The sequence below is a fragment of the Penicillium pulvis genome (assembly GCF_028828015.1).
Source record: "Penicillium pulvis strain IBT 33274 chromosome Unknown contig_12_segment0_segment0, whole genome shotgun sequence".
NCBI classification, from domain to species: Eukaryota; Fungi; Ascomycota; class Eurotiomycetes; order Eurotiales; family Aspergillaceae; genus Penicillium; species Penicillium pulvis.
Genome location: NW_026643072.1, coordinates 4,097,411 through 4,122,139, shown reverse-complemented (window position 1 = coordinate 4,122,139; position 24,729 = coordinate 4,097,411). Strand labels below are relative to the sequence as shown.

General features: G+C 50.3%; 7 protein-coding genes across 7 annotated transcripts; 5 read left to right on the top strand and 2 right to left on the bottom strand.

Moving 5' to 3' along the window:
- Positions 1-2,893: 2,893 nt before the first annotated feature.
- N7503_002769 (Clr5 domain-containing protein) lies at positions 2,894-3,991 on the top strand (the record flags this gene model as incomplete). The annotated part of the gene is made up of 3 exons (XM_057062316.1): positions 2,894-3,021; positions 3,074-3,217; positions 3,331-3,991. The coding sequence occupies 3 exons, from the start codon at positions 2,894-2,896 to the stop codon at positions 3,989-3,991; spliced, it is 933 nt and encodes a 310-aa protein (XP_056926278.1).
- A 1,625-nt stretch (positions 3,992-5,616) lies between these two features.
- On the bottom strand, positions 5,617-6,697 carry N7503_002768 (NADPH:quinone oxidoreductase family protein; the record flags this gene model as incomplete). Its single annotated transcript, XM_057062315.1, has 2 exons — positions 5,617-6,618; positions 6,665-6,697. The coding sequence occupies 2 exons, from the start codon at positions 6,695-6,697 to the stop codon at positions 5,617-5,619; spliced, it is 1,035 nt and encodes a 344-aa protein (XP_056926277.1).
- An 804-nt stretch (positions 6,698-7,501) lies between these two features.
- Positions 7,502-10,024, bottom strand: N7503_002767 (uncharacterized protein; the record flags this gene model as incomplete). Its single annotated transcript, XM_057062314.1, has 3 exons — positions 9,791-10,024; positions 7,615-9,741; positions 7,502-7,564 (listed from the first exon to the last, which is right to left on the bottom strand). The coding sequence occupies exons 1-3, from the start codon at positions 9,878-9,880 to the stop codon at positions 7,502-7,504; spliced, it is 2,280 nt and encodes a 759-aa protein (XP_056926276.1). The 5' UTR covers positions 9,881-10,024.
- Positions 10,025-10,487: 463 nt separating this feature from the next.
- N7503_002766 (SSH4 family protein) lies at positions 10,488-11,462 on the top strand (the record flags this gene model as incomplete). Its single annotated transcript, XM_057062313.1, has 1 exon — positions 10,488-11,462. The coding sequence occupies one exon, from the start codon at positions 10,488-10,490 to the stop codon at positions 11,460-11,462; it is 975 nt and encodes a 324-aa protein (XP_056926275.1).
- Positions 11,463-15,909: 4,447 nt separating this feature from the next.
- N7503_002765 (glycosyltransferase family 2 protein) lies at positions 15,910-17,894 on the top strand (the record flags this gene model as incomplete). The annotated part of the gene is made up of 4 exons (XM_057062312.1): positions 15,910-15,947; positions 16,004-16,873; positions 17,216-17,507; positions 17,775-17,894. The coding sequence occupies 4 exons, from the start codon at positions 15,910-15,912 to the stop codon at positions 17,892-17,894; spliced, it is 1,320 nt and encodes a 439-aa protein (XP_056926274.1).
- A 1,041-nt stretch (positions 17,895-18,935) lies between these two features.
- N7503_002764 (ATP synthase complex assembly protein ATP12) lies at positions 18,936-20,073 on the top strand (the record flags this gene model as incomplete). The annotated part of the gene is made up of 2 exons (XM_057062311.1): positions 18,936-19,215; positions 19,280-20,073. The coding sequence occupies 2 exons, from the start codon at positions 18,936-18,938 to the stop codon at positions 20,071-20,073; spliced, it is 1,074 nt and encodes a 357-aa protein (XP_056926273.1).
- A 256-nt stretch (positions 20,074-20,329) lies between these two features.
- Positions 20,330-24,476, top strand: N7503_002763 (OSBP family protein; the record flags this gene model as incomplete). Its single annotated transcript, XM_057062310.1, has 4 exons — positions 20,330-20,349; positions 20,604-21,832; positions 21,915-23,638; positions 23,706-24,476. The coding sequence occupies 4 exons, from the start codon at positions 20,330-20,332 to the stop codon at positions 24,474-24,476; spliced, it is 3,744 nt and encodes a 1,247-aa protein (XP_056926272.1).
- Positions 24,477-24,729: the final 253 nt, after the last annotated feature.

The window sequence follows — 24,729 nt, the reverse complement described above, 5'->3', positions numbered from 1 at the left end:
GTCTTTGCCTCTTTGCCTTGGCCAAGTTGTTTTGATTTTGAGTTTGAACCTCGACGCGAGGCGTTATACTTCTCCAGGGAATGACAAAAAAGAAGGAGGATGTTTCACATTCGAACTGTGTATGAAAAGTGTATATTTATACTGTAGCGTAAGGCTGCCAAGGGGCCCCGGGGGCTGCAGATTATCACCCCAACTAATTACTCCGTACTATAGCAATGATCCTCAAGGAAGGATCCGAGTCCACTCTGCACATGGGATTATGAGTATACCGGTCGATCACGGGAGCCGTCGATCAGGCGGGTATGCTCTCGGCCAGACTACTCCGAAGAGCATCAATGCACCGGTGACCTCAATGGCTGGTGGAGATGCACATCCGGCAGACCGGGTGGGGTATAGGCGCGGTGACAGGAAATGAAAAGAATACGGAAGGAATACGAAAGGACGAAGGGAGTTGGAGACGAAATTACCCCAAAAACCTTGTTGTAGGGCGATACCCATAAGTAAAACGCAGTTTCCACGGTTCAGTATTCTTCACGGCCGTTTCGATGCTACCGAGTATTCACCGGACTCTCCTATAAAAAGTGGAGATGTCGATCCACGCAGCGGGGGTTTAACCCGTTTCGGGGGTCAGATCCGTCATGAGGTGCAGAGATCCACGGTAAATCTGGAGATGCTATTTGCTCTCGTTCGGTCTTTTTACTTTTTTTTTTAATCTGCATGGCATGATTGACCAGGTTTCACATCGAATTAGGAAAAAACTGACCGGTGATTAAGTATTTCCGCGGACGAATATCGTGATTGGTAGAGAATTAGTCTCATGTCCCCCGTACATTAACACTCCTGCACTCTAACCCTATAAGGCGATGACCTAAGCATAGGCTTGCTTGGACATTGTTAGCCTGGAGTCCTTCGTAAAGCCTGGGGAGATCTCCCATTCCGCCCCCTTCCGCTCCTGCCAAGCTTGTGTGCCCCTTCTATCTCGTACAATTTCTGCGATAATTCGCCGTGTCGCCGTGACTGCCAGCCTAAGCTGGAATGGCGCCATTCGAGAGCGATCCTGTTCGCCGATCCCCACACGCTGTAAAGTCCGACTGGATACATCACCCCCTAAGGACCGAGGCTCGGTCTTGGAGATACTGTATAGGTTTAATCCGAACAAAGAGAAAGTATTAGGGTTTCGGTAGCAGGTACCGGTAGTTAGGGAGGCGAAAAGTGCACGGAATCTCCCAGATGTTTTGTTCCCGAAAGCTACCGATTTTCTCCCAAACGTGGAAATCGAAGATCCTTAGGACTGGGTTGGAGTAGGTTCACGAAGTACACGTGAAGAAAACACCTTTGATAACTTTCAAGATACGACATGCAGTTGCCAGAATCCACGCACACTTGACACCAATTGCGATGTCGGCCGTCACTGCGCCGGGGAGAGACAGAAAGTTGCATTTTCCTTGTTTTTTGCTTTGGTTTTTTTTTTTTTCCTTTTTCCTTTTCCACTTTTTAATTTCTCCCAGTGCTGTTGTTCCAGGTGTCAGGCTGTAAGCTTGTGGCGTCCAACAGTCGACAATATGACTGGAGGCTCTAGTCTCAAGGGTGACTCCACTTCACCCACTATTGAGTACCCGGGCAGATCGGGGGGATCCACATCCCTGTCGATTGGCGCACTCACGAACTGTTGCTCCATGGATCACCTCATCATTGGTCTCGCCCGAGAGGGGCTTCCACTAGGCTGATACCATTCCATTTTCATTCTTAGCGTCTTCGGCCCAGGGCGATAATTAGCCAGAAGGGGTAACTCTGCGTAAAGTCTGCGTAAAATCTGCGTAAAGCCTGCGTAAAGCCTGCGTGGTCGGCGTGCGGCAGGAACGAACGAGTCACCGGAGGCAACGAGGTGCCTTGTTCCGTGTTGGGCCCGCATGGATCAACGAGGATCCGGAGCCGCTCAGGCACGTTTGCCTCTTCCATTGACTTGTGTACCTCATTTTTTGATCCGCGGAGCTATTACCATTCGGCATCGATAACCGTTGCACATGTTTGGAGGAACCCAATTAGTTGAAACGTTTAACAAGCTCAGATCATCTCCTTTGGGGAAGATATCCGGTGAAGAGCCGAATAGACCGCGTGAGGATCCCCGGTCCGGCGATGATCGGCGGGTTTGGAGATCCAGTACCTCCTGAGGTGGGGATCGGCCTGGGGGAAGGGCTTATCTGGAATGGCTTGGTAAAACTAACCGTAAATCAAACGCACGGGGTTCTACCCCATCTGAGGTTGATCCGATATGCGGAATGGGCCAACCTGGCTGCTAACATGGATTCGGAGTTGGGCATCACGATAGATCACCTGTAGGGAGACCACATCTTGTTTGAACTAGTTTCTGTTAGAATGGCAGTCTCAGACAAAGAGAGCTGTCAGCTGTCACGGGAAAAGATGATCAGTCAAATCCGAGTCTTTGTCGAACCGGATATGCGCCAAGGACTCCATTGGGGATAGTTGATGTTTGGTTGGAGATGTCAATGATCCACTCCTAAAGCCCTGAGGATCGTCGATCCGAAACTCCCACGTCAAGCATCTCGTCAGGATCGACGAGAGCACGTTGACAGACCCGACACCATGGAAAATGAAAGTGGAGTTGTTTTTTTCCAACCCAGACCCAAAGACCCAAAGACCCTGAGTCGTTGGTCTGTTCATATCGCGCCTCCCCGGAACCACTTCTTCTCCACTTACGATTATTTGATTAAGTGATCCTGCTTGGACTATTTTATTCTAATTTCCCCCTATCGGATTCTTATATCCTTGTTCGACTCCCCCCCATCCATCGCCTCCACCAACACTACAACGTCCACCATTTTGTACCACCACCACATTTTCTCTTCATTCCTTTTCTGACTCACTGAAAAGGATGAAGACATCAATCTCGTCTGATGTATGGGAGAAGAAGAAGGCGTTGATTGCCAAGTTATACATGGAAGAAGAATGGCCATTGAAACAAGTCATCAAGCAAATTCGGAGCGACGATTTCAATCCCAGGTTAGTATCGTCCTTTTGGGTTTTAGGAAATTCTTTCTCACACTTCCTCCAGTGAAACACAATTGCGCAGTCGCTTGAAGAAATGGCGAGTGACCAAGCCATCGCGCCAAACTCGCAAGAAGCCCAATGCAGATGACGACGACTCAGACAAGGATGTCAAGAGATCTTCGACTTCCCCCACAGCCGGCCATCTCCCGTGCGCACGGAGAAGTCCCGTCCCAACTGGAGCACATACCCATACGCTCCAGAGCTTCAATCAAACGATCACCCCAAATGGACTGCATCACTGCCATCTCAGTTAACTCCCAGCCCATCGGTCGAACATGGTCTCATGGTAGAGAGACCATCCGTCCACTACGACCACAGCCCAACCACCTCATCCTTCGAGCAGCCCGCTCAGACTTCCCCCGTGGATGAGGCTCTCATGCTCAACACCACCTCAGTTTTAACCCCCACTTACGCGGGATACCCTCTTTCTCCCGACTCGGGTGTCCCCAGTCCCGGGTCCGCCACAGCCGCAATTCCATGGCAGTCTCGCGCCGTTTCCGTCGACATGGGCCTCAACCCAGCTTTGCACCCTGGACAATGGTACCCCATGCCTTTTGAGCCCATCACTCCGCCTTCCGGTGTGCATCATTCCCACATGGCGCCTCCTGGATACCGGGACCACATGTCTATGGCACCCCCAGCCCCGGGCATCTATTCAGAGTTTGCCTACCCTGGCGAGGTACCGGACTACCACCACGGGTATGATCCCAAGCCGTGGAAGCGCACTATGTCGCTCCACTATGACTATGCGGGACATCCGTCCTCTCGGCCGGAGCATGCGGAGCGGAAGCACCCAGCGCACGCACCGGGCATGGTGCCTCTTCCTTCTCAGTCTTCGCACAATATGATGTGCGCACCGCTTCTTCCTTACATGGGGCAGGATCCTATTGTGCACAAGCAACACCCCGGTGTGGGATACTGAAACTCTTCTGATACCTGAGCTATTTGCTCGTTCCTTTCATTTTTCTTTCTCTGAACATTTCCCATCTATTCTGTGAAAATGGGTGTATCCAATATATTGTGTATGACATACTGGTGTTGAACTGAGGGTGGTTGTCTATTTTTGCTGGTGTTTACGGCGTTGGGTGGGCATTTGTTAATTGATACCTCTTGAATTGACCTGTACTTGAACTGTTTTGACCATTTCTGCATCGGCCTGTTTCAATTTCCTAGCTCTCTTTACTATATCCCGATTTCTATCATATCACATACATGTTACATATGACATATTACATATCATCTTCTGAAACAAAGCACATACATCCAATATTCCATGAACATTCCAATCCAATCATAAGCTCCTAGGTCAATCGTACGTTCCTGGATCCGTCGGAAGTTCCTAGATCGATTGCCGACAGATCCGAGAACGAGGTACCAACCAGAAGCCACAAACCCGAAATTGAAACTGACGATTCACGGATGACTTCCCTCCAATCAAGCTGAAACCCCTCACAACTCCAAAACAGCCCTATCCCAGTTGAGGCACTCATCCGTGCCAGGGGAGATGACGGTTTCATGATGGACCCTGCACTTACCAATTATTCAGATTAGCGAACCTTATCTTCTGTAATTCCATGCCCAAAAACGGTCTGATCCACGATCCACCCGGAGCTCATTGCCTTTTGTTTACACGTGGCGGAGATCACGCCGTTTGGAGGGGCAATCAAAAGCTTAAATGACGATCATCCAGTCCTGCTGTGCCGAGGTTGAGAAGAGTATTGCCTCATTGCCGAAAGACAACTGCCGGATGGGCAGCAATCGGATGGACTGCTATTCTTGGACTGACTGGTCTGAAGTTTGAGTAACTGTGACCCTGTTATCTCTTTCTTAAATTGAGGGATTTAAAATGGATCGAACAGCAGTTGGAGATTGCCTTTAGCTTAATTGTCAACCTTGGTATTGGAATGAGCTCCAACGGATGATCGACCTTGAATGACTAAGCGACGGAATAACGTGAATCCGAGCCCGTGTTCCGTTATTTTTTCATCTTTTCATTTTCATCCCAAACTCATCATCAATCCAGTGGTTGCCAGAATCTGATGCTGTTTCTGTGTACACCGCATGTATGATGCTAAATACCTTCTTTTTGAACTACTAACCTCATTCAGTTGATTCCCTCGATTCAAGGGTCTCATGCCAATAAACACATCCGCAACTCCACAATCCAGCTGTTCCTGTCCTTTGGACTTTTCACGGACCCTTTTTGGAGGACGGTCTTCACAGCGTCGCGTCTTGTGGCCGTGATAGACTGGAGCTGGGTTGCGCGTCTGGTGTTCCTCATTTGAGATTTCTCGAAGGAGGAAACCTGGGCGTTGACTCTAAGAGTTGCTAGAACAAATAAGGGCCTTCATAGTTCATGTTTACTTGCTCGAGTCTTCTTCTTTCGGGAGGATGTTATCTTTTCTACGAGAGCATGACTCCTTGCGCTCTACATACCTTATTCTACCAATGCAACCTGAAATCCAATTGATACACATCGTCGATTTATATGCCTTTATGCCTCATCGTTTCTCCCATATACACTAGTCCATCACAATCTTGGAAGCTCTACAGCCGGCTCTTAGCCTTCTCATTACCAACAACATTCACCACAACCTTTCCCCAAGTTTCACGACCACCGAGCGCCTTCAAGGCCCCAGGCACACTCTCCAAGCCAACAAAACTCTCATCCTTAAACGCTGTTCCCCGGAACTGACCTTGAGCAACAAGATCAAAGATGCCCTTCCAAACCGCCTGAACCGTCTCCGTCTCAAACTTCGCATACATGCCCCAATGAAGTCCAACCAGACTGACATTCTTCAACAGAACCCGATTCAGCGCAACCTTCTCAATCTTACCAGCCGCGAAGCCAATAACCAACAACCGCGCATTCCACGCAACACACTTCAAACTAGCGTCAATCAAACCAACAGGATCATAAACGATATCAACACCGGCCTTGCCATTGCCCGTCCTCTTCTCAGCACAAAGCTTCTTCACCTCCTCCGGCCAAGCCTTGTTAGTATAATCAATGACATAATCAGCCCCAAACTCCACCGCAATCTCACGCTTCCGCTTCGTTCCAGCCGTCGCGATCACAGTCGCACCCTTAGCCTTGGCAATCTGCACAGCTGCAAGTCCAACACCGCCAGCAGCAGCATGGACAAGAACCCAGTCACCGGCTTTCACACCGGCACGGTGCACAAGGGCTCCGTAGGACGTAGGAGCCGTAACGAATAATCCGGCTGCATCCTCGAAACTCCACCCCTGAGGCACGGGGAGTAAAGAGGCCTCCGGCGCAAGGATGTGAGTCGCGTATGCGCCTTGGGTTGCGCCGAAGACTCGATCTCCGACCTTGAACTTCGGGGTAGATGAGGATGTAGGGACAGCGAGGATTGTTCCCGCGAACTCGGAGCCTCCGATCCAGGGGAGGGGAGGTTGATGTTGGTATTTTCCTTGGATTTGGAGGATATCAAAGAAATTGGTACCGGCTGAGTGGATCTCGATGAGGTATTTATCTGTTGCTGGTGATGGGGTGGGGACGGTTGAGACTGTGAGCTCGAGAGGGCCCTGGTTTTGTTAGCTTGGTTACCGAGGTAGGTGCATTGGGACGAACCTTGACGTATTCGCTGACTTGGACGGCGCGCATCTTGATTTGATTTGATTTGATTTATGGGGGTTCTTTGGAATAATGTCTGGATGTAAAGGGGGAGAGTTGGGATGGACTTTAGAAAATATTATGGAGTTGGGGTTTCCCCGCGTGAAATGCCGAGGTTGCTCGGATAATCAATCCACTTTTAACCTTGGTAAGTCTAGATCGATTTCAGCTCCACAACTTCAGCTTGAACTTCACTTGCAATGTTCGTTTGCTGACCACTGATGACTTGTTCAAGTTTGACTTTCATTTAGTATCATGAGCAAGCTAATATAGACTTTCCTTGGTGCATACGAGTAGTGCCGTCTTTAGTAGTATACAATGAAGTAAATCATGCACAAAAGCAGACTAACTAAAAATATCCAGTGTCTAACGCTTCTAGAAGCCTAGATGGTGAGGTATTATTGAACATCCATCTTTGAATCCTATTTAGTTTTCAGATTTGCGAAATTTTAAGCTAGATAAATCCAAGAATACAACATAAATGGAGACTAAATTGATGGGTATGTCAAACACCTGGACAGCATGTATAAAAGGAAAGAAGACATCAAATCGTGATCATAATCCATCAAATCCATACAAAGATGAGTTGCTCGAGATCAATGATACCGTTCGCGCATTTGAACAAGAGCAATCCAACCTTGACAACAAGCTTTACTCATACCATGCGCACACCAGCAGCATTGATGCCTCGGAACAGGGCCTTGCTGAGATGGTACCACGGAGCCTTCTCCAGCTGGGCCCCCAGGCTGCCCATTAGGAGCTCCGCGCTTCGGCACAGGCATACGTCGTGGATCTTTAGGGTCCGAGGAGAACGTCGAGTTCTTCCCCGAATTCCGTCGCGAAAAAGTTCTTGCTAACCTAGATCCAGTAGAAAGCCGTTGTTCAGGAACGGCAAGTTTTCCATATACATCTGATGGCATATCGTGCCAGTACTTGCATTGACAGCAAATGACGAACAGCTTGGTGAGGACGTCGTCTGAACGAGGTGGTTTCATCTTTTGCATGGGGGCTTTGCGTAGCATGTTTATTGAGCCAGATGCTACTGGGTTGGTTCGAGGGCTGGTGGCACTTGTGGGTGTCTCCTTTATAGCGACTTCTGTAGGGGCGGGCTTTGCTTCTTTGCGTTCGGGAGCTGGGAGGGATGCTCGTTTCGAACGTCCTGGAGGCACGTCGAGCTTTTCTTCGTCGGCTGTATTGTAGCTTGATGCTAGGGATGATATGGATGACCGTCTATGGTCAGGGTCATTCCAGTCCGCTGGAGATATTCCTCCGTCAGTAACCCTTCGCGGAGATAGGTGATGAATTTGTGGCTCTTTGGAGCCGCGAGCACCATCTGAGGCAGTGCTTCCTGTCGGCTTTCTATTACTTGTCCACTTCGGAGTGTGGTCTTCAAGACTTCGTCGACCTGGATGCTTGGGAGGAGCTATCGCATGAGGAGGGTTGCTTGATCCTCGGGGAATTGGTGGCTCCTGATAGTCTGTTTGCGAATTGCGGTTCTCCTGCTGAATATCGTTCCCAGTCAACGGCCATGATCCATGAAGTGACTCCCGGTTTTTACCGGGACTAGCCCTCTTAGGCTGACTTTGAGCCTGCTCAGATGAGGAGACTGGAGCCAATTGTTGATTGCGCGATAGAGGCCCCTCGAATTGAGGAATCTTTGAGATCCGCAGGGGCTTCGGCAGATCCAGCTTATCTGTACGCAGCGAAGGGTCATCATTTGACGACTGGGTAGGGCTGTCGGGGCTATTTGGGTTCATGGCCAAAGGTGAGGATTTGTAGACCCTCTGATAACTCTGCGGAGTAGATTCTACGCGGTTCCTCGTAGGATATTTTTCAACAGGCATAGACGACTGGATATCCACTGTGCTGTTTGAACCAGATGAGTCCTCTGACATTGAGCTGGAAAAGTCACGTTGCTGCTTCACAGTTGTGATTCGCATAGCTGAGGGGTCAGCATCTTGTGGAATGCCCTCTAGAGTGTTTGTCGAAGACAGACCCAACTGGTCAGTCGCAGCTCCGGCGCTTGGAGAGCCGATATTTGGGGTCTTAGGGGTCTTCCTCCCGTTCTTTGGAGTTACAGTGAATTCTTGGTCAAGGTCCGTTCCATAAAGTGATGCTCGCGGGGATTGCCTCCCCCCGACCAAGCTGTCTGGTTTAATAAAACCCGGGCCAGGCTCGCCGCCCTGTGTCTTTTGCCACTCCTCTGCCATCTTCCAGTTTTCTCGAAGATCGTCTGACTTCAATGGGGTATGGTGTAAGCGCTGCGATTTCTGAGGATGCTGAGATGAGACTGATCGGGATTGGTTTGAAGCGAGCTGATTCGCAGGGAGCAAGGTAGTTCCATGTCGGGTCGCCAGCTCCCGTGAAACATCAGCCCCAAAACGTTCCTCGAGCGCCAACGGGATTGATGGTGGAACAGGTGCTGCCGGGTTTGCATCAGCGGAGCCACGAGCAGATTCAATGTCACTTTCATTCGCGGAATCAATCCCTGTTTGAGAGCCTCGACGGGAGCGTGTGAAGAATCGCCCAATGGATGACGATCTCAGTCGCGAGCTGCCAGCACTGGAGGATCGCTCCGAGCTCGCCTTTTGTTTCTTGACCAAGCGGCGGCTGCTGCGATCAGAGTTGCCACCGTCGGCCTGGGTCTGGTTTTGCTCTAGCTGAAGCATACGCTTCTCCAGCTCCTTCCTCTCTGCCTCTAGTCGCTTGGTCGCTCGCCTCTCTTTCCGCGGTGTATCTTTTTTCCATGTTGGCGAGGAGTTTACCTGATCAAGTTCCACTACCTGCTTAGCCTCGGTTGTCATTTGCTGAGTGGAGTCCTCATCCTTGTGAATTGCGCGGACAGATGCGCTAGAGCCCGTAGTGCTGAGGGAAGGAACACGAGAGTCCGACGAGAAATTGAAGGAGCCGAGTCCTGAATCATCAGGCACCGATGGCGCGGCAGTTGCTGCTGACTTGGAATCATTGTCGTCGCTCGGTTGAGCTGAAACACGGGACGGGGTTTGCGGGGTGCCTGGTCCTAGACTCTGGCGTTTCTACAACCTGTCAACAGGAGACCTCGCAAGAGCTTGGAAGAAAGCCTACCTTGTCTTGATCAGCTCGATCACTACTAAAGACGCGCTGGAAGCGCTCTGAGAAGGAAGATCGCCGTCGGCGGGGCAGATCGGCCGACATCGTGCCCAGTGAAAACAATGGTAGACCCAGGGAGCAGGAAAGGCATGAGAGTGAAAAGTCCTCTCCGTCACCAAAAATCCCCCCGAGGGTGGTCTGAGGAGTAAATTCCAAATCGCGCCACTGTGTGGTTTTGTGACACTTGAGATTTCCCGTTCCAACATGTGAGACACTGCTGCAGGGTACTATTCTTAGTGCCGTTTTACAATTGCCTTAGTCACCAACATCAATTTGCCTCGACTCCGTTTGTCTCACTTTCTATGGAGATTGGATCCTTTTTTCTTTGTTTCTGAGTTTCTTTTGCCGGAATGATTGCTATGTAGCCCAGCATGGCCGAGTTGGAAACACGACATCTCTCATTGTAAGATCTACAGGTATGAATAGGTGTGGTAGACATGACATGACAGTCATCATTATGATGAACTATAATACTACTAATCTAGAACTTACTATCCCCAGATTCCTAAGTAGAACGACCCACGGCTCACCCACACAGCCCCGCTTGGCACCGTGGAAACCAGCTCAACCTTAAACCAACCGGGAACCGGAGCATTCACATCACAACTAGTCCAGTCACCCAGCAAATCAAAGAGACTCCACCATCACAACAATGAAGAAAACAGGCATAATGCAGAAATTCAAATCTCAGATCTCGGGTCCACCCCCACCCCCAAGCTACGAGGAGGCATCAAAGCAGGGAGCTGATGGAGGGGACCCACCACCATACCACAACTGGCAAGAAGCCGTCCCGGACACCGCTATCTTCCCACCACCACCAGTATCAGGTTACTACACCTCAGGCACAGGAAATGCATCCAGTGACGATGCAGAGCGAGCCCATGCATTCTGCAACAACACTCCACTCTACATCCCAGCTCGACCCTCCGAGGTCGTCTACAGCGCAGTCCAACATCACGACCTACGACCCGTACGAGCAAATGAATTCGTCGGAAACCTCCAATCAACGGGCCAGGGAAAATGGTACGGTCACACTGCAGACCAAAACGGAGACTGCCTAGTCACTACGCATCTACCACTCTACTTTGCCGCTGCAGACTCACCCTTTATCCGTGAGATGCACAAAATGATCTATTTCGAGGTGAAACTGCTGGCTCGCAGGGCCAAACCTGGATCGGGAAATGCTGACGAAAGTGGCTTCTCCATCGGGTTCGTGGCTCAGCCCTATCCCTCCTGGCGATCACCCGGCTGGGAGCGGGGAAGCCTGGGTATCTTCTCCGACGATGGGTGTCGATTCGTGAACGATTCGTGGGGTGGGCGGGACTTTACTTCCCCTGTTAATGTGGGTGAGACCGTTGGGGTTGGCATGGTCTTTTCCCTTCCTGAGTTTAGCGGCGATGCGAGACATCAGGGGATCAAGCGGCCTTGTAAGGTGGAGGTATTCTTCACCCGGAATGGCCATCGGGCCGGGGGGTGGGACTTGCACGAAGAGGTGGATGAAGAATCCGGGGGAATCAATGGTCTGGAAGGTGATTTCGATCTATATGGGGCCATTGGGGTGTTTGGTGGCGTCGACTTTGAATCCTGCTTTGACCCTGCAGGTTGGCTTTGGCAGCCTGCGCAGTAGATGCATGTTCTAGAGTCATGTTCTAGAATCGCCGCCAAGTTCGTGCCTCGGCGGATATCAGAGCTGAGAAACAAGGAATGGGGATGACGAGAGATTTGCTCGGACGTATATTGCTTAGCTATCAGTTTTTAAGAGCTTGGTCTGGGCCCTATTGATATTCTTGCTTTCACAGGCCTGCGGTGCATATTCCAGGTCTAGATCACCTAATGAAATATGATATCAAATATCAATATAAACTCCCATCACACGATCTCTACACAGGTAGTTTCTATACTTAGCATATCCCACAATTTCCCGAATGATTACGAATCCCGAGCTGACCCGGGGAAGGTGGACATGCGCCTAATCCGACAGCCGGCAAAGCATTCCTGTACGCACCTGGAGACTAAGCCGTGGAGACTAAGCCGTACATGCATGGTTCTAGAAAGGTGTCAACTACCACCCTTCAAGGAATTCATCCGAGTAAAGAGGCGCATTAGTGTCGCGGGGGGAAGCAAGAGCTGCATTTCCGCCATGCAGTACAGTGTCAGTGTGGAAGATTGACCAGGGGCATCTCATGCTTCCCCCCCAGGCCTGGACGCCCCCAGTTGATCAAGGTGCATGAACATCAGACGGGGATTTGACGTCACCCCATGCACTTCCTGCATCTCCGGCACGAGTACATCGAGCATGGGGATCGTCTCGTGCCTGTATCTATCTCGTGTAGATCCGGAATGTCGGTTATAAGAGGACAACCAGACCGAGGATATCTGAGACCATGGCTTGCCTTTGCGAAGAGAGTAGTTTCTGATTACGAGGTTTGTTCAAAGCTTTGGGTCATGCATCCATACAGTCGGTAGCGAAGCACTGCCCCGGGTCTAGGAAGTTAGCGGTTCAGCCGGTTCGCAATCGGTCTCAAAGCAGCCTCATGCTTTCTCGGGCTTCGGCGAGCGGCCTGAACGCCGTTTTGCTTTTCCTGCGCAAGGACCGCTAGAGCTGCATGTAATGCGCATTGACGAACAAAGAATCCCGCTTTTGACAGGGTTATGACCCCTGTCAAGAATTTAATCTGCACCCTTGAACGCATGCCGTTTCTAAATTATGGAGTCATAGTAACTACTATCATTATACTACTATTATTAATAGAAAATCATTCAACGTACTATCAACGTGTTGATATTATTAATTACGAGTCTAAGACAGATTGCGTTATCATTCTCCTGCACGTTCTCGCATTCGTGTCGCGATCGGCAACAAGCTCTAAAATCAATAGAGCATGAGCAAAATTACCTACTCTGTAAGTCGAAGAACACCGGGGAACCGAAGTCGGTGATTGACCCGGAAATGAGCACCGGGTGCAGCAACTGCAGCCAACTAGGCAGCCTTGCTGCAGCTAGAGGATCATAGCGACAAGTTAGCGGGGAACGGTTGGTCCTCGACGTCGTATCAGTGAGAGCCTCCGGAGGATGGGGATCTGACACGGGACAGTGCGCGATGGGGCCCCCTGCAGCTTGTGGAGAGTCTTTGTCGGCCGTTGCCACCAGATCGCGCTACCCATTCAGATTTCGCATTCAAGAAGTGGATGCTGACCACGTCGCACGTTGGGCTGGACTTTGATGGTGGGGGGAGGGGGGAAAGGGGAAAAATACAAGGAAAGCAAGTGTTGCCCGGTGTGGATTTGCGTACAAGAGTGCATGTACAAGATTATACGCACAATAGTCGGGACTCGGTACGAGTACTTTGGCAAGTCAGAAGCGAATCCACTTTGGAATTTTTTATTGCATGTACTGTAACGCACAGTGAGCCCCACCGGACGATCTGGGCGTTCCTCTGACCCCAAACAGGAAATACTAGGCAATAGTAGGCACAGTGGTGGCCTGGGCGATTCGTCGGAATTCTCAGACGGTGGCTAATCGGCTTGTCAGCGCTAAAAGCCAAGACCTGAAAAGGGCGACGAGAGGGGAAAGCCGTCTGATCGACCTGCATGTCATTCCCGTGTCAAATTTGCTTTTGATAATCCTGGAATGTTGATAAAATGCTTCAAATAGACATCTATACCGAGATCCCTACATCATAGTACAGATTGATTTAATCCTTTCAGTTTGCACATCATTTCCCTCTCTAGTCTTCTGTTCTACTTTTCCCATAGGCGTCTCGCTTTGGCTGTCATGAACTCGGCCACTCCCGGGACAACAAGTGGACAAGTGGGCATGAAAAGGGACGCTACGGGTATTTGTGTGGAAAGTGTGGAGTCCGGGCCAGAGAATGTCCGTGCAGCCGAGATACGCGTCTGTTTCACTCCATTTGATCTCCACAGACAGTAGGCTCGGCCGAAGCAGTTGAGAGCTAAGAATGGGGTGATGCAAAGAGGAAAATAGTCAAAAAATACATGGCGTTATTTCTCACGAAACCTCCGTTGCCACTGGGGAAAGGGAACGGCCTGTGCTGTAGAGAACCGCGTTGGGAAAGAGCCAAAGTACCGGATTACGTGGGCAAGTGCAGTTCCAGGCGACCTTGGCGTGATTTTAACTCTGCAGTCTGCTTTCTCAGGCCGATCATGGCCGAGCGCATTTCCACCGCGTGCACGTATGGGGCGGAAAGATCCAGCAATGCCCCATTTAGCGAGTTGCATCGTGCTTTGGCCAAGTCCGTTAAGGCGGAGTCCGATTGTCAGCAGGAGATTAGACGCCCGCGTCTGTAAGCAGAGGGTGGGGGAATCCAATTGGTACCTGGTTCGTCGAGCTCGCTATATGTCCCACGGATATACTCCGTAATATGGGCAGTGGCTTTGTTCCAGGCTATTCGGGTAAAGTCTACTCGAGTCATGATTGTGCTGCTCAGCTATGGACTAGGTCAAAGCTACCTTGACGCGGGCCGAGAATGTGTTCTCAAGAAGCGTGGGGTGCCAGCCTGCTGGGCCGCCTAAAACTCTTTATGGGCTTATTTGGGGCCGCCTTGTTTTTTTTTTTTTACCTCGAGTTGCCTTTCTCATACTTTGTCCAGCGTTCTCGTATGCTTTTACTCAGGTCTCTGTAATGCCCCACCTAAGCTTGGAGTAACGAGTTAGGTGACGATCGGCCGCTAGGATTCCCCCTTCGCTTTTTTCGAAACACATTCACGGTTGGCTCGTAGGAATCGTTCACTTGCGGTACGGAAGTGGATTTGACCGATGCACGTTAAAATTAAGAAATCCATCTTGTGGCACAAGGCGTGCGAATCATGGCCGATCACTGTCGCACTCTGAAGCGGGATAATTAGGTACTAAAGGTACGAGAATGGATCCTTAACGGCGCTAATATGGTGGTTAAACAGTTTTTTTTTGGGGGGTAGCTCGTAGAGAGATAATACCAGTAATTCTGTTAATTTGCTGATTCTTCCACAAATAAGATGGGCCGATAAACTGCATAATGATCATCTAATCAGAAATGTCATGATATGCTGATCGCACCGAAAGGTTGTGTGGGCACGAAGATCCACAAGGAGGGGAAGAGGGGAACCGGAGATGTTCTCCCTTGGCCCCCATAGCCGGTTTTGTTTTTTTTTGATTTCAATCCATATAGTTTTTTTTTCTTTCCTTTTTCCGGTCTTTTGACGTTTAAATTTTTCTTTTTTTCTGCATGTACTATCTCGATTCTAGTCCGATCTGGTACCTGCGACACTGCTCGAACCCTCTGGAAAGGAGTTAGGTCAAGTGCTCATGGTTGCCTTGTAGAATGTCTCTTGTTCAGCTGATCGTCTGGTTCCATGGTTTGGCATTCGCCTTAAAACTAAATTCCTCGACAATACGATACCATGAACTCAACGATATAAAGCTAAGACCGAACTAAGTTATATTACTATCTGACGGCGTAATACCCATGTTACTTTACCCGCTCCGCTGCATGGACCATCCCTCTCCACTCTTGAATGCCTCTAGATCCAGGGTCTCTGACGCACGAGGCAAAACTACACCTGCAGCACACTCAAAACGACAACGGGGACTGGGGCGTTGTTTTTTTTAGCTTGTCTTTTTGTATTTGATTTTATATTTTATATTTTGTATTTTTTTTTTTTTGTTTTATGTAGAATCGAAGCATGTGCTCTATAATTTAAACCTCCTTTCCCTGTTCTTTGGAACCTTTTTCCTTCTCTTTTTCTATTCTTTTGATCTCCTCCTTTTCCTTTTCAATTCCTCGGGCTGGTTGAGGGAGCTGTGTCTTCCCCGACATTCGTTTTTTCATTTTGCTTCCTCTTTTCTGACCAGCCCATTCTATATCTTCCCGTTCATTCTGGGAACAATTGGAGCCACACAGGTGAGCCGTCTTGTCCAACCTGCCCAAGAAATCCTAGCTAACCTACTTCATGGGTTTTCAGTGGAATTGGGAACAAAAAAAACCGCAACCCCTGTACCGGCGCGGAATTGAAATCCGGAGAAATTTAATCTACAAACCCCTCCCTCAACACCTAGAAAGTTACATTGAAAAACACAATGGCCTTTCCATTCTTGCGGGCCTTTGCGGTGCTCTTGTGAGTTGGGACCCAATCTATTAACCAATTGGTGGCGGCTGACCAGTGATCACTAGTGTGTATCGCTACTTTCGCCTTGTGGTGAATTTAGTTTCCTTCTGGACATTTAAGCCGATCCCGCCCCCAGAGTCCCCGAAATTGACTTCCCAAGATGTCTCGGTTATTATCCCCTCCTTGGAGGGCTGCGGGGAGGAGTTGGTGGAAACAATCCGGTCGATCTTAGAAAATCAACCCTTTGAGATTCTCCTAGTGACAATTGAGGCCAATCGGAAGAAGGCCGAGAGTATGTTGCGTGTGATGCCGGCGTCGAAATCCCGAATTCGCCTCTTCACGGTCACGCACCCCAACAAGCGTCGCCAAATGACCAGGGCAATCCCGGAAGTCCGCACGGCAATCACCTTGCTGGCCGACGACGACGTGAGCTGGCCGTCGACCGTGCTGCCTTGGATCCTGGCACCATTCGAAAAAGACGAACGATATGGAGGCGTGGTGACCTGCCAACGTCTGCGTCGAGCTATCTCGCCTTCCCTCTCACAGCGTATCTGGGGGTACCTTGGAGCCTTGTATCTGGAGCGACGCAACTTCGATTGCGGGGCTACGACCAATCTAGATGGAGGATTGCCATGCATGTCGGGCCGGACGGTGGCTTATCGAACTAAGATCCTCCAAGACGAGGGTTTTACTTATGCTTTTACGAACGAGGAGTGGTGGTGGGGGAAGTACCAGCTCAATGCCGATGACGATAACTTCATCACCCGATGGATGGTTTCCCATGGCTGGGAGACTTATATGCAGTACCACCCTGAGGCAGAGGTGCTCACTACATTGGAGGATAACCCCCGATTTTTGAAGCAATGCGCGCGTTGGTCTCGAAGCAATTGGCGGAGCAATCTGTCCAGTATGTTTCACGAGAAGCACATTTGGTAGTAAGTAACACCACCCCGGTTTTTTTCCCTTTTTGTTTTTTCCTTTCGCTTTTTTTTTTCGTTGGCTGTTTTTTTTTTCTTTCTTTCTTGATTTTCGTTCTGTTATTTGGTCCCCGGATGGCCTCGGCCCATGATGCGTCTGCTGTGCATGATGCATCTGTATTTGCCCTCGTACAGCCCGTTCTTTGGTCCTAACCGAGGACCCGAAAGGGACTGTGGGTAACCAGAAAGCCATGTCCGGAGCACAAACATGAGCATTGGCCTTCTCGGGGTATCCGAGTCATTTCGCCATTTTTTTGCCTGTGATATAGTCGTTCTTTCAGCCGCTAACTTTTATTATAGTCGTCAGCCCTGGAGCTCATATGCTGTACACCTGACAACCTTGTCGCCTCCCGCTCTCCTGGGTGACTTGTTATTGGTTTGGCTGTGCCACCGCGGGACCGCTCCGTGGGGTGATGTGCTTCATAGTCGGGCTATGAATATGCTCCTCCTATGGGTGTTTACGAGCAAATTTATTAAGCTACTGGGCCATTATATCCGGTATCCGGTAGATGTGTTCCTCTTGCCGATCTCCGTGCTCTTTGGTTATTTCCACGGCGCGATCAAGATGTACGCGGTGATGACACTTAATGTGGTAAGTAACGTATTTGGGTTTTTTCGGGTCAATTAGCAATACAAGTCGCTTTGCTCCGACGCCCCTCCCCTTCCCACGCCAGCTCAACGCTTTGATCACGACTCCTCCCTCTTGCAGATGTTTACCCACTATCTTCCCGCGCCACCTCTTTTGTGTTTTTTTATGGCGCTTTTTATTTTCTCACCCATCTTTGCCCGATTTGCTGGATCTCTTATCCGGTTTCCATACATTTCCTGGACTCGAATTATCGCTGACCATGCATTACAGACCACATGGGGTAGCCGTGATGGCGCTGATGATTATGACGCGGAGCGCATGAAGAAACGTACCGCTGCCGATCGCAAAAAGCAACAATACCCCTACTACCCCAGCTATCTCACCAGATGAGGAGAAATTGATGTGCACCGGGCATGTGGCCTGCAAATCTTTACGATGAAATGCCGTGACGACCACTGTTTCGACGAACCTTTGAACCCGCTTTTTTTCTTTCGTTTCGCCGATTCTAGATCCAGCGCTTTGATTTTACGCCTTTGAATTGAAGGATCCCATTCCAGGCCTTCTCTCTCGGATTCGACAGAAACTGATCCGTAATGCCACAGCTCCGGCATTCTGACCCATTCGGCTTTATTTTTCATTTCTCTTCTCTTTTCCTTTTTCATTGCACATGGTTTTCAAAACAAAAATGGCGGGCCAGCCTCGAGCTTTGCAGTCTTTTTGATTGATCTTTCTTGTAAATTACAAAAGCATGGGCGGTTCTCGTCGTTTTGCTCTTTTCGATTTGCCTCTACTGTTCAAACTGGTTTGATTCCCCGGGATTTTTTTTTCTGGTAGCATTTCAACATTTCTATCTGTTTTCTTTGGGATCTAGATGCAAGGGAGGTTTTGTGATTGCTGTTGAATAATTCCTAATCCAACTGAATTATGCGCATGATCTGGTTCCAAATTTGGAAGGCTATAGACTTTTTCCTGAGCTTGGTGTCATCGTACATACATCTCGATCATAGCGCCTGCCACAAGAGACTGAATACACGTAGATTGGCCACCCCTAGAGCTCTTGAGAAATCGCCTCATTCCTCTGTGATATGAAATGATGATAATCAATACTTCCTAAAAGTACAATGGAACTCCGAAGGAATGATATCATGGTATATACGTACACAAAAGTTAACAAAACTCTGATGCAATACTGCAGTAGCTTCGCTCGGATGCCATGGTAATCATCTGATCATTAAACTCAATGCAAATGATCGACATAGCTGAAAAGAGCAGATATTGTAAAGCTTTGGTAGAAGTACAAAGTGGCTATGTTGGCTATGTATTATGTGTAAGCAAGCGCGGACCAGGAACAATCGGGCCGAGACTCGAAAAAGTTCCTCCGCAACTTCTTCCCCGGAGCTCAACCCTTGTCTTCTTCAAAGAATTTCCAGCATGGCTACTATTCGTGCTGCGCTTCCGCAGCTTTCGTCAGCCGTGCGACGCAATGCTGCGCGCCAATTTCACTCTTCCCCCTTCCGCGCCGCCGTTCCGCACCCGATCACTGCCCACGGTCCCCCGCCCAAAGCTCCGGCACCATCAGCAGAATTCAAGAGCAAAGTCCGCCAATCGGAAAATGAGTCATCTCCAGGAGAGGAATTGCCATCAAAATTAACTAAGCCTTCCCCGTTGAAGTCGCGATTCTGGAAAGATGTCCACGTTCATGGCAAGGCCGGTATGTTTGGACTCGGCCTCACTGGAGCGGAGGATAGCCTGGACTAACGGAATTGTTCAAACAGGAGAATACCAAGTACTACTCGACAAGCGCCCCGTGAGAACCCCGAACAAGGACATCCTCTCAATACCCCCAACCAAGCCTCAACTGGCGCACGCGATTGCCCTCGAGTGGGATGTGATGACATCTGCTCAGCAAGCTCTCAAAAGCCATTTGATCCCCTTGACCTCCCTAGCAGCTCGTGCTGAAGATATCGTTCGCGAAGATGCTCGGGGCGAAAATACCACCCGAAGCCAGATTGTCAACACCGCCATGCGATACCTGGAAACGGATACGCTGCTCTGCTGGGAGCCGGAACGACAAGCTGGATTGTTTGGAAGAATGGAGGCAAATGGAGAGAATACCGAGACTCTGCGCGAGATTCAGATCCGCGTTTCTAAGGATATCATGAGCTTCCTCTCCACCAAGGTCTGGCCCGGGTTGGAGATCAAGCCTATTCTCGACGCGGACAGCATCCTCCCAGTATCGCAGCCACCTACCACCAAGGAGACCATCCAAGGCTGGGTGTCGCAGCTGGCACCCCATGATCTGGCTGGTCTGGAGCGAGGCATTCTGGCTTCGAAGAGTCTGCTGGTGGCTGTGCGCTTGCTGGTGGAATGGAGTGAAAACTTCCGCCACATCCAGCGGTCTCAAGAGAAGAAGTTCGGTCTGGACGAGGCAGCCGAGGCCTCAAGCTTGGAGGTCAAGTGGCAAACGGACATGTGGGGCGAAGTTGAAGATACTCACGATGTGGCTAAGGAGGACATGAAGCGACAACTGGGCAGTGTTGTCATTTTGGTCAGTGGCGAGACTCGATAGATGATGAGAAATCTGTACTATAATTGTTCCATTATATAGCAATCTATGTAACCTGTATATTCTCTATCTCAATGGTTGGGATGAAACATAGATTCTTAGTATCTATAGGGGCGCCAAGCGCCGTGATCGACCCCTTCCCCCCCCCCCAAAACAAAGCCTCGTTTAATAACCCCTAATTTCCCACCTGTTCGCATTACGTTCTCCATGCTTTTTTCCCTGATCATAGTACCCCACGTACCCGACGGGGCATCTAAATATGTCTGAAAGACCTGAAGGGTGAGTTTCGTTTATTTGCCCTTTTCCTCGAGTTGTCGACCACTAGGACCCATGGTTCCAAGGCCCCAAAGCGGTTCCCCATGACCTGGCGGGGGTTCTAGGTGTTGCTTGTTATTGCAAGAGAAAGATACATTTCAGAGGAAAAAGAACTGGAGAGATTAGAACCGCACAGATCGCTGGAAAGAGCGATATAAACAGCATTATTTGCTCCTTCTTGAGCACTTTCATGTGACTGACCCCATGTTGTCCCGCAGGCATAAGCGCTCTCGCAGCTCCATAGCGCTTTCTCTTCTACACCGCGATAAATCCCGCGGCGAGGACAAAAGCCAAGACGACGACAACAACTCAACCGGCACTTCGACGAATGGCTCCTCCCCATTGACCCACGCCCGCAGCCTAAGCCGTCACAGCCGCCGTAAGCCTGCTTTTGACCCGAGCCCTTCCCCCGCAAATCCAGCCATCCTCGAAGATACCCCTCTCAACCAGAGCTCCCAGGACATCGACGCAATGGAGAGCGTGACCTCCGCGCCTCAGGCGGAGAACGCCGGCATGTCTCTGGATCAGTCCGTACGGACTTTCCGTTTGTTTGAGGTTCTGCGCGGTGGGGATACCAATGCGATCGCCAAAGCCATCGAGGAGGCGAAGGATCCTCAGGTGGCCAACAATCTGTATGGAACAACCATTCTTCATCTGGCTCTGCAGTGCGCCGAGCCCCAGGTAGTAGAGTTTGTGTTGTCCACCGGCACTGGGTTGGACATCAACGCGCGCGATCGCGAAGGCAACACCCCGCTTCATTTGGCCGCTCAGCTGGGACGGGTCTCGTTAGTACGTGACCTGTTGAACAGACCCGAGGTTAACGACGCCATCGTCAACTACCGGGGCCAAACTCCGCTCGATGCCGCACGCACCCCGGAGATCTTCCAGCAACTGCAGCTCGCCCGGTCCATCTTTATCGATAGCAAGATTCAGGAAATCCAGGCCTTGATCAGCAAGAGGGAATATGATAATTTGGAGAAGCTTTTAGAAGAACCCCGCGCAGAGGGCCTCTTGGATGTAAACAGCCAGGAATTGGTGACCGACCGCGCCACTGTGCAATCGGGCGGCACGTTGTTGCATGAGGGCGCTCGCAATAAAGATGCGCAGCTCATTGAGATTCTCCTCACCCATGGAGCCGACCCCTTCCGTCGCGATAAGAAGGGCAAGCTGCCCCAGGATGTCACTAAAGACGACAAGACCCGGGCACTTTTGAAAAAGTCTCCGGCGGCTGCGATTGCGCAGCGTGGTATTCAGGAGAAGGCCATTCTTGGGAATAACAACGCTCAAGGTCTGTCTGGTCGTGCCTCTACTGGGGAAGCACCTTTGGCCGGTAAGGACGCGCGTGAGATGAGAGGCTATCTTAAGAAATGGACCAACTACACAAGTGGATACAAGCTGCGATGGTTTGTGCTCGAAGATGGTGTATTGAGCTATTATAAGCATCAAGGTATGTTCTAATTCTCTCAAAGATGAGGTTACTGCCAGATTGCCATGGTTAGGATTGACAGGTATCTAATTGATTCTTGCAGATGATGCTGGCTCCGCTTGTCGTGGAGCTATCAACATGAAGATTGCTAGACTCAACATGGACGCCCAGGACAAGACCCGGTTCGAAATCCATGGCAAGTCGTCGGTCAAGTACCACTTGAAGGCGAACCATGTCGTGGAAGCCAAGCGTTGGTTCTGGTCTCTGAACAACGCGATCCAGTGGGCCAAAGATGAAGCCAAGGAGGAAGAGCGACAACGTTCTAAGACCGCTGAGGTGCTTCGCCTGGCCAAGATAGATCAGTCTGGAGATACCCCCTCCGAGTCTGGCCTTAGCCGCAGAACCAGCGGCAGAGGTCCACCTTCTTCGTCCCTTGGAGTTCCTGGCGGCAGCTTTGCCAGAATTAGCAGCCAGATGTCGCGTACGACACTTGAAACCTCACCTGCAGAGGAAGAAGAATCGGCTTACGGGTCAGTGGATCAGGGTACTGGTCCCAATGATGTGAACCGAGTGCTGAGCCGCGTTACCACTGCGCCCGATGGGGATGACGACGATGATTTCAACGACTATGCTTCTAGCCATGACGATATGCCCGCAAATGATAAGGATGCCCTCAACATTACTGCACAATCCGCGAAACTGCAGTTGGATCTTCTTGCAAATGTTTCCGCTTCTCTGCAGGCTGAGCGGACCAAGAACCCCGAAATGTCAATCGCGGATCCAGCCATCGAGCAGGCTCTTACTGCCTATGAGGGTGCTGTCAGTAGCCTCAAGGGTTTAGTTCAGAATCTTCTCCAGATCTCACGGGACCGCGACTCCTACTGGCATTATCGCTTGAACCGCGAGGAACATCTTCGTCGCATGTGGGAGGAGAGTATGGCTCGCGTTGCTCAGGAGCACGAGGAGCTGCAATCCAAGATGGGCGAGTCTGAAGAAAAGCGCAAGCGTACGAAGCGAGCTTTGAAGGAGGCACTAGAAAATGCTGCTGGCAGCAGTCGCTCCATCAGCGGCGCACCGTCGCGTATGCAAACGGAACCCTCTAGCATCATGGAGACGAGCCAGTCAGAGATCCGTGACTCCGAGCCTGCTTCTCAAAATGACCAGTCAACTCAGCTCGCAGCAGCGCCTATCCCTCTCACCCGGAAACGCTCTGGGCTTTCTCATATCAGCAGTCTGTACGATTCCGAGTCAGACGGCGACGAGTTCTTTGATGCCATTGATGCTGGTGAAATTGAAGTGGAGGACTTCAGCCAAGCCACTGAGATCCAAGAGCCCGAGGAGCCGGAGGATGAAAGTGCCTTGGCCCGAAAAGAGAAGGCCTCTGTGATCAAGTCCTCTTACAGCGGTTACGAAGACCCCGTTCGAACGAGACTGGCTATGGACAGTGATGACCGGCCTAAAATCTCGCTCTGGGGAATTTTGAAATCTATGATTGGTAAAGACATGACAAAGATGACCTTGCCCGTGTCCTTCAACGAACCCACTTCATTACTTCAGCGAATTGCGGAGGATCTAGAGTACACCGATCTTCTTGATATTGCCGCGGATCGATCCGACTCCATGGAGCGCCTTCTATATGTGGCCTCCTACGCTGCTAGTGAATATGCCTCAACTATTGGACGTGTGGCTAAGCCATTCAATCCTCTGCTCGGTGAAACCTTTGAATATGTGCGTCCTGACAAGGGCTACCGGTTCTTCGTCGAGCAAGTCAGCCATCACCCTCCGATCGGTGCGGCATGGGCAGAGTCTCCCAAGTGGGACTACTGGGTAAGCTCTTTTTGCCATCTTTTATCCTTTTATGTCGAGGTCAAGCTAACAAAGTATCCGCATGTAGGGTGAGTCCTCACTCAAGTCCAAGTTCTACGGCAAATCATTCGATATTAATCTTCTGGGTACCTGGTTCTGCAAACTGCGACCGTGCACCGGAGGCGAAGAGCTGTATACGTGGAAGAAGGTCACATCTTCAGTGATTGGCATTATTACTGGTAATCCCACCGTGGACAATTACGGACTGATGGAAATCAAGAATTGGACTACCGGCGAGGTCTGCTACCTTGACTTTAAGCCTCGTGGATGGAAAGCATCCTCAGCTTATCAGGTCAGCGGTAAGGTGGTTGACCGTGACGGTTCTCCGAAGTGGAGTATTGGCGGCCGATGGAATGACAAGATCTACGCTCGCCATACCCCAGGGTTCGAAGCACCGGTCTCTGGCCAGGATCCTGAGTCAGCGAAGACATTATTGGTTTGGCAAGCTCATGAGCGTCCAAAGGGTGTGCCATTTAACTTGACTCCATTCGTCCTCACTCTGAACGCCATTCCCGACAACCTGCGGCCTTGGTTGCCTCCTACCGACACCCGATTACGTCCTGACCAGCGTGCTATGGAGGACGGCCAGTATGACTTTGCCGCTGATGAAAAGCATCGCGTTGAGGAAAAGCAGCGAGCCAAGCGGAGGGAACGGGAAGCCGAAGGCAAGACCTACTCTCCTCAGTACTTCACTAAGGCCACATGCCCTATCACTGGGGAAGAGTACTGGTCTCACAACGGTAAATATTGGTCCAGCAGAGATGCCCAGGACTGGAGTATCGCCGAAGATATTTTCTGATCGGGAAGGCCAATGTACCAACTGCAAGGGCTCCAGGAGGCTCTGCTCCTTTTTATATCACCAGGCATTAACGCGCAAGTGAGGGTTCTGTCCTTTCGTCCTTTCAAGTACTTGATTTTCGAGGTGGACTGTAACCGTGTTATGTACAAGACTTTTTTGCCTTATCCACGAATACACGATTAAGCCTGCGCTGTATTTTAGTCAATTGATGTCGATTGCAAATCCGACCCAGTAAAACGTAGTACAAAGTGCT